The sequence below is a fragment of the Hordeum vulgare genome, chromosome 3H (assembly GCF_904849725.1).
Source record: "Hordeum vulgare subsp. vulgare chromosome 3H, MorexV3_pseudomolecules_assembly, whole genome shotgun sequence".
NCBI classification, from domain to species: Eukaryota; Viridiplantae; Streptophyta; class Magnoliopsida; order Poales; family Poaceae; genus Hordeum; species Hordeum vulgare.
In genome coordinates this window covers 597,937,894-597,947,186 of record NC_058520.1, presented here as the reverse complement: position 1 = coordinate 597,947,186, position 9,293 = coordinate 597,937,894, and the positions used below count along the sequence as shown (strand labels likewise).

Here is a 9,293-nt window from a genome sequence, read left to right as displayed (position 1 = left end):
CACAAACCAGACACGTTCCCTCTCGATACCTAGAGACTAGCTCGGAGATGATACGGTTTACAAGTGGATTGAGGGGAGGCTTATTCGAAACGCGCCCAAACTTTTACCACACCCTAGCTACATGGGCCATGAGATGACACCTTGCCAGCTCTCGAGGAATTCCGGCATCGTACGCTTTTTCGAGGATTTAAACTTTCGCATGAGGCATGCCACCGAGGTACTTTTGCACCCCCCCCCCTGTGCCTTGGCATGGCCCTACCCCGTCTGCGTAGGGCCTAGGCATGACGCAAGGAAATAACAAAGGATTTCACATTTCGCTTTCGAGCATGATTTCATGTGATTTCCGGCGATGAAACCCTAGAATAGCAATAAATTTCTCAAGTAAAGGTCAATATTAGGGGAAAGTCATCGAGAGGGAGAGAATCTTGGGGCATCGAAGGTGAGATTAAAGGAAAGTTATATCTTTTCGCAGGGTTATGGGTAGGACGTCCATTTTCAGCTGACGTTTAAGGCTCATGAATAATTGGTATTCTACAATTTTCAGCTGAGGTTTAAGGCTCATGAATAATTGGTATTCTACAATGTTTTTAAATAGTCTACAATGGTTTCACGTGTAGATAATTAGAACTTTTTTCTTGAGAGTCATTGACAGGTTTAATAGTCGTGTGTTGACCAATTTTGTATTGATGTGCGCAATTGTAATATAGACCCACATGATTAATGGTTTATTATTTTTCTATTATCTTTGATTAACATGGAATAGATAGATCCGAACTGCTATAATACGGACCCACCAAATAAATGTCCTTCAATTTTGAATTTTCTCTAATTAAAAATTTCTATGAAGTGCCTAACTAGTATAAGTACAGATAGATGTCCAGCTCTGGAATTACAATGAAATTTTATTGTAGTCATCGATATAGCCTTTTGGCCCATTTTATAGATAAAGCAACGGTCCATACATCAGCCATCCAAACAACATCATCACAACGACGGTTGGGGGAGCAGCATAATCACACCGAAGAAAGCATAAAACAAATAGGAAAAAAAGCAACCTACTAGCAGCCGCCACGCGGCACTACGAAGACGATAGTCGAGATGCAGTATCCTGAAGTGCATCCAACTTTATTGTATCCTGTAGAGTACATACTCAAACAAAATTACCTGGTCCACCATAGTATATATGCATACCATCTTTACTAACTCGATAACCATCGACTGTATATTTCCTCAAGTCACTAGAGCCAACAAGCTGTTTGTGTTCATTTGGTGTAACAAGCTTGTTGTTCTTATCAACAATTTGAATACTACCTATAAAAGCGGCCTTTCCATACCCTTCTGAGGCAAAATGCCCACTACCCATTTGAGGATAGTGTGGTGAAGCCGTTGGGCGTGAAACATGCCCGCCCCAGAATGAAAAGCTCCCTTTATCTTTCATGTGAGTGAATAGTGAACTTGGCCAATATCCAAGTGGTATCTTATCTTGGCCATACACTAACCACCAATTATTTGTCTTTGGATCCTAAAATAAAGCAAAAAATGATATATGAAAGGCCATCGTATACATACTAGGATGTCATATCTCAACTCCTATTCTGGTCAATCTTTCTTGAAAATATATGGTTGATATTTCTTCTTTTAAAGATATGTAGACATTTCTTCTTGTAACAATTTTCAGATAGAAGGGATGTAAATCAGGAAAATATAATACTGAAACCTTTGAATTCATTGGTCTTTCACGATTGATGTTGCTTATTAGTAATATATTATTTTAATTGTCTGGAAACTGGTAAGTTTATTTTTTGCATGTTGTTGATGATTTTTCAAATGCGGGATTATGCGCAATGAATTGATTGGAAACAAATGACGGGAGAAATGATAGTATGTGAATTGAAACAACAGGAGGCAAATCAATTTGTGACTATCTTAATTAACTCAAGTGACATCATAGTGCACTGCCTAAATTGATGTGTTGAAAAAACTACCTAAGTTGGTTATGCACATTCAATAAATCATGCAAGTACACATTTTTTATACAACACCTGTATAACTTATATAAGTAAATATAAAATTATATGAAGAAGAGAATACCTTGAAAATGAATATGTCTATTGCATATTGTGGTCCATTGTAGACTGAAACATGTTGTAATCTTCCACCAAGGCCAACATTGTAGCTAACTTGAACGAATCCAGGACAATTGTGATCAAAGCAAACCTTGTTTGATACGCCATCACGCTGTTACCAAGTTTATAGAAGGTAAATAAAATTCATATCAAATAATGTTTGTACTTCAAATAGAAAATTTATGTAATAGATAACATAATGTAAATCAAAAGAATTATGTATTACCCAACCAACATGAAACCTTGCAAAGCTATCACCAAAGTAACTTGGAGATACAGAATAAAAGGCAGTAATACTGTCTAAATGACCCATTGGTCCATTGTCAATCTGAATCCCTGTTTGACTATAACCTTCACTATCTTTATAAACCTTCGGCTCATAAACATTTATTGTAGCTTGTACCCCATGTAAATCATCTGAATATCTTATTCCTGCCTCCTAAAAGCAAAAAATGATTAATGTTTGTCAATGTGATGACTAGATATAAGTCTAATATAGCATATGACTTGTGAGATCAATCATTATAATTGAATGTTGTAACCTAAGAGGTAGAGAACAATATAGATCAAACCCCTAAAGCTAGTATTAGATATACATTGTAAAATAGACGAAATTCCCCCATATTATGATTAAATAATATTGATGCAAAAATTATTATTTAGTTGAAACTACTATGTATAGATGTATGGTATAAAATTCAATACTAAGTACTCAAATACCCTTTATATATAATATATTGATAGAGAATCCTCCTCATATGTCGTCTCTATTTATTCCAACTTTCTGTTTTGCGACTCGTTGTTCAAATTATAGATTTTGTGACACGTCACCATATGTTCACCTTAAAACCTTCATCAGAAGATTGGCATTCAAAGATGAATTTGCATTGAATAATCTTTTCGAATTTTTTTTAACATGTTGGCATGATTTTAGTATTAAAAACAATATTTCCCAGGCTTGCGACGACTCTATTTCTGGTTGCTGCATAAACAAGCTAAGAAAACATGGTCATAATGAAAATAAAATATGAAACTCACCTCTATTTGTACATCTTTGTTAATAAATTGATCAGTATTGTGTGATGTTGTTTGGTCCCTTCTACTACTACGTAGTATTGGAACCATTCCTGTTGAGCATTCGACGATAGGCAAATCTGCTTGTGAAGCGACATGTAGGACCGAAGAATTTATATTCACTCCGATTGGAAAAGAACTTGGTTTCATCTAATTGACAATGAAAATTTTATCACCTTATACTCATTTATATATGGCGAACACAACATCAAAACACTAATTGTGTAATTTGATTCATTAGAGACAAAGGACACATAGCACAAGATATATTAATTTCAGTCAATTTTATATTTACAATTAAAAAGTACACTATGAATAGATAACAATTATGATTTCAATCTCAAAGGGGATAGAGCAATCTATTCTATTAAATATTATACTTCAATAAAAGTATTATGACAGAACTCATGCTCTATTTTCATAAATTGCTACCTAGATAAAATACATGTATCTGAAATAACTTACAGTTAATTATTGACAACAATTTGAAACAAAAAATGAATATAAATCATATATTTATGAACGTAATTTACCTGAATTTTGTGGTCTTTCAAAAATGGGTGGTTTAAGGCGGGTTGCCGATTCACATCAATACAATCATAGACATCTCCATCTTGCATCTAGTTTGATGTTTCCTGTACTTGTTAGCCACAAATAAAGCTAAATACACAAAAAATATGGATAATTGTTCTTACCATGGTTTTATTAACTTGCGGGTATGTGAGGATCTCGCTAGCATTTTCCCATTGTATTATAGTTTTTGTACTTCCTCTAGTGCCTAGAACAAGATATAACAGTACAAGGGCCACTCTAATACCTTGCCTTTCTTTCATTCTTGAACTTCGAATGGTAAATTTTCATTGTGCACATACAAACATATATATATATATGGTTTCGAGCTTACCATGAATTAAATGGTGGCCACGAATGATCATATTTTCTATACGTATATAAAAGCATATTATTAAATTGTAGAAGATATGATACTTAGCATTGCCTGCATGTCATTTATTACATTAATATCAAGGTATTTCGTCGTACAATCTGAAAAATTAATGTAGAGAAAACATTATTGATTGTCCATATTTTAATAGGAGATCACAAACAATACATGCCCTTTTAGATGTCGACGCGATATTCAAGATCTAAGACCACTAATTTTTGCCATAATATATAGCTACACAAGAAAATTATTATATTATAGATATTATTTTCAAGACAAATCTAAATGTATGATTTAAAAGACCACAATCTAAATTACTAAATTGATATTTATAGTCAAATTCTAATGACTCGCGCACTTAGATCAGTAAAACTAAGCCTAATCCGAGCCCTCTCACGCCCTCTACATTTCTGACCGTCGGTTATAGTGATTGCGACGTTTCTGGCCGTCAGATCTATTTTTTTCGACCTCCACCGCATGTTAGAATTTCTGGCCGAACTGTCCTAAATGACTGTTGCTCCTGATGAAAAATTTGAGCCCTCTAGTACCTCGGGAATTTTCTCACATCCCAGTTATTCACCCACCTCCCCTGCACGCAAGGATACGTGAGAAAGGCCCATCAGACACTAATTCTTCAAGAAAAACTCTCAACGCCAAATAGGTTGGTCTTAGCATTCTAGCACTTTAGCCCGCCTGCCCGACCCATGGTGGGCCTGGCCTTATACATATATAAACGGGTCTTGTCTCATCCATTAAGGTTGGTACAAGTGTCCGTACAACATGCTCCATTTAGTTTTTAATTATTTAATTTATATTTTAAATATTTATATAGCACAACAGACCAAATACATGCCCAAAAGAGACCAAAAAGCTGAATCCTAGGCTAGAGGTACAATCGGGATACACATTTACGAAGGGCGCATGCCTGCGCTGGGGAGCTAGGCACGCATGCCGGCTTGCCACCACCCGTACAATTGGCGTGCCTGACTCGTATAGCCTAGGGTGGGTCGTGGCATGCCAACCTATATGGCTAGCTTCCCTCCAAACCCATGGTCGACAGAGCTGAAGGGAAACGCTATTCGCTGCTCGTTGCGGTGAATTATCGGGCAATGTCACGAAGTAGCTATGCGAACGACCAAAATGGGCCGGCCCACTTCCAAATCTACACACTGCGTCCAACTGGTTTCGGAAAACTTCTAGTTGGTTCCCTGAACCCGTTTTTTTCTTGTGTTGTTTCTTTCAGCTTTATATTGTTTTTTCCTTTTCCTTTTTGGCCCCGGGCAACACCACACTTTGGTCCCGCATCATTCTAGACCATTGTATGGATGTGAACTGAAGCAACGGTCTGGATCAGAAGCCACGTCACAGATCCCGGGCTGCGCTTTCATGGATGATCGTTTTAGCCCCTTTTTTACATTGGATATGACTGATTCGGCTTGTGATGCGCTGCTGGGCTTCATTAAAAGCGGCCTGCCGATTGGACCGATGGACATCGCACTGAGGCCTGGAAAGCATGCATGCATGCGCGCGTAGCCCTGCGCGTCCCGCCCTCACAGCTCTCGATGTTGCATGCATGAAATCGAGCATGCCCGGCCATGCATCGTCGCATTATTGCTATTCTTGGATTCCCGACCGTCGCTGCACGCACGCAGAAGCTCGTCCATCGATACATTTTAATGGCTACTGTGCGACACCGGCCGTTGGCAGTACTACCACGATGCGACACTTGCATGCACGGGCGGCACAAGCACAGAACGAGCACGCGTGAACCCCGACCGACGGCACAGAGCTTGCAGCGCTGAAACGTCGCAGCCCATGCATGTACGCTGCGGTTTCCCATGGAACACGTCGGTTTCTTAAGGAAGAGTTGTATATGACGCAACATGAAGGTTTTGTCGATCCAGAGAACGATGACAAAGTATGCAAGCTCCAGCGATCCATTTATGGACTGGTGCAGGCATCTCGGAGTTGGAATCAGCGCTTTGATGAGGTGATCAAGGCGTTCGGGTTTATACAAGTTTTTGGAAAAGCTTGTATTTATAAGAAAGTGAGTGGGAGCTCTTTAGCGTTTCTAATATTATATGTGGATGACATATTGCTGATTGGAAACACTGTAGAGTTTTTTGGAAAGTGTAAAGGATTACTTGAATAAAAGTTTTTCAATGAAGGACCTAGGAGAAGATGCTTACATACTGGGTATAAAGATCTATAGAGATATGTCAAGGCGCCTAATAGCTCTTTCACAAAGCACATACCTTGATAAAGTTTTGAAGAAGTTCAAAATGGAACAATCCAAGAAGTGGTTCTTGCCTGTGTTACAAGGTGTAAAGTTGAGTAAGACTCAATGTTGAGTAAGTGCAGAAGATAGAGAAAAGATGAGTGTCGTCCCCTATGCTTCAGCCATAGGGTCTATCATATATGCAATGTTGTGCACAAGACCGGATGTCAGCCTGGACATAAGTATGACAGACAGGTTTCAAAGTGATCCAGGAGTGGAACAATGGGAGGCAGTCAAGAATATTCTGAAGTACCGGAAAAGGACTAAGGAAATGTTTCTCGTTTATGGAGGTGGCGAAGAGCTCGTCGTAAAGGGTTACGTCGATGCAAGCTTCGACACTGATCCGGATGACTCTAAGTCTCAAACCGGATACGTATTTATTCTTAACGGGGATGCGGTAACCTGGTGCAGTTCCAAGAAAGCATCGTAGTTGATTCTACATGTGAAGCGGAGTACATAGCAGCCTCAGAGGCGACTAAGGAGGGTGTCTGGATGAAGTTGTTCATGTTAGATCTTGGAGTAGTGCCAAGTGCACTGGACCCAATCAATCTGTTCTGTGACAACACTAGTGCGTTTGCTCTAGCCAAGGAACCAAGGTTTCACAAGAGGACCAGACACATAAAGCCACGCTTCAATGCCATCCACGATTACATCAAGGAGGAGGACATAAATATTTGCAAAGTGCACACGGATCTAAATGTTGCAGATCCGCTGACTAAACCTCTTCCACGAGCAAAGCACGATCAACACCAGAACTGTATGGGTGTTAGATTCATTACATTGTAAATCACATAGAGATGTGAAGCTAGATTACTGACTCTAGTGCAAGTGGGAGACTGTTGGAAATATGCCCTAGAGGCAATAATAAAATAGTTATTATTATATTTCCTGTTTCAAGATAATCGTTTGTTATCCATGATATAACTGTATTGAATGGAAACATAAATGCATGTGTGGATATATAGACAAAACAATGTCCCTAGTGAGCCTCTAGTTGATTAGCTTGTTGATCAAGGATGGTTAAGATTTCCTAGCCATAGACAAGTGTTGTCACTTGATAACGGGATCACATCATTAGGAGAATGATGTGATGGACAAGACCCAAACTATAAACGTAGCATATGATCGTGTCATTTTGTTGTTATTGTTTTGTGCATGTCAAGTATACATTCCTATGACTATGAGATCATGTAACTCACTGATTAATGCCTTGTGTGTATCAAACATCGCAACGTTAATGGGTGACTATAAAGGTGCTCTACAGGTATTTCCGAAGGTGTACGTTGAGTTGGCATGGATCAAGACTGGGATTTATCACTTCGTGAGACGGAGATGTATATCAGGGCCCACTCAGTAATACAACATCACAAACAAGCCTCGCAAGCAATGTGACTAAAGATTTAGCCACGAGATCCTGTATTACGGAACATACCGAAGGACAAAGGGAATGATATACGGGATTATGTGAATCCTTGACATAAAGGTTCAACCGATAAGATCTTCGAAAATATGTAGGATCCAATATGGACGTCCAGGTCCCACTATTGGATGTTGACCGGAGAATGTCTCGGTCATGTCTACATAGTTCTCGAACCCGCAGGGTCTGCACACTTAAGGTTCAGTGACGTTTTTGGTATAGTTTAATTATTGACAATGGTATCCGAATATTGTGCGGAGTCTCGGATGAGATCCCGGACATCACGAGTGTCTCCGGAATGGTCCAAAAATGAAGATTGATATATAGGATTGTTGCATTTGGCTTCCGGAAAGATTTCGGGCATTACCGATAAAGTACCAGGAGTGACGAATAGGTTCCGGGGTTTTACCGGGTGGGGCCACCCACCCGAAAGAGGACCTAATAGGCCCATGGGTGGCGCACCAGCCCTTGGTGGGCTAGCGAGGCCATTCTAATAAGCCTATTTCGGCCAAGGCAAAAAAAGAAGGAAAAAAGGAAGGAGGTGGACAAGATGGGAAGGAGTCCTCCAGCAAACCGAATTGGAGGAGGACTCCTCCCTCTTGGCTCGGCCGAATCCTCCTCCTTGAAGTAGGATGGAAGCCACACCCCCCCCCCCTTGTTCCTCCTATATATAGTGGAGGTTTGATAGGGTTTTTGCACCCCAAGCCTTTGTGCAGCCCTCTCTCCCTCCACTACTTCGTGACACCTCGTAGCTAGATCGGTACGGCACGATGAAGCGTTGTCGGAGTAGCTCCACCATCATCGCCGCCACGCCGCCGTGCTGCCGGAGAATTCAGCTACCTCTTTGTCTCTCTTGCTGGATCAAGAAGGCGGAGATCGTCATCGAGCTGTACGTGTGTGGAACGCGGAGGTGCCGTCCATTCGGCGCTAGATCGGGACGGGGCGGATCGTGGGACGGTGGCGATTTGGATCGTGAAGACGTTCCACTACATCAACCGCGTTTCTTAATGCTTCCCGCTTAGCGATCTATAAGGGTATGTGGATCCGATCTCCCTCTCGTAGATAATCATCACCATGATAGGTCTTCGTGTGCATAGAAAACTATTTGTTTCCCATGCAACGTTTCCCAATATATATATTTATAATTAATCTAAACTATATTAAGTTATAAATTCAGGTTTTAATGTTGATATACGTGATTACGTATAAGAGTTATTAAATTAAATACAAACTTATTTATTTATTTTTATATTATTTTAATACGAAGTTTTTTTATATTATTTCGCTTATATTGCAGGATCTTTGAGGGGCTGTCGAGGCCAACAAGACGGCTGAGGTGTACGTAGTGGTGTAATATCCTACTCAGTACTCACCATATTTATCATTATGTTGTTTCAGATGTTTCGTTCACTTGATGTTTTAGTTGTAAATTTATGGAGTAAATTCCTATCGCCT

General features: G+C 39.7%; 1 protein-coding gene across 1 annotated transcript; it reads right to left on the bottom strand.

The window, feature by feature from the left end:
- Nucleotides 1-884: 884 nt before the first annotated feature.
- Nucleotides 885-4,042, bottom strand: LOC123440950. The gene is made up of 6 exons (XM_045117488.1): nt 3,896-4,042; nt 3,734-3,820; nt 3,165-3,350; nt 2,353-2,565; nt 2,092-2,238; nt 885-1,522 (listed from the first exon to the last, which is right to left on the bottom strand). The coding sequence occupies exons 1-6, from the start codon at nt 4,031-4,033 to the stop codon at nt 1,151-1,153; spliced, it is 1,143 nt and encodes a 380-aa protein (XP_044973423.1). The 5' UTR covers nt 4,034-4,042; the 3' UTR covers nt 885-1,150.
- Between the last annotated feature and the right edge of the window lie 5,251 nt (nt 4,043-9,293).

Excerpts from the sequence above, each read along its gene's own strand:
- LOC123440950 (XM_045117488.1), bottom strand. The coding sequence starts at position 4,033 with ATGAAAGAAAGGCAAGGTATTAGAGTGGCCCTTGTACTGTTATATCTT. Across the intron at positions 3,351-3,733 it reads TGAAAGACCACAAAATTCAG|ATGAAACCAAGTTCTTTTCC; the intron begins GTAAATTACGTT and ends ATTGTCAATTAG. Across the intron at positions 1,523-2,091 it reads TAGACATATTCATTTTCAAG|GATCCAAAGACAAATAATTG; the intron begins GTATTCTCTTCT and ends GCTTTATTTTAG.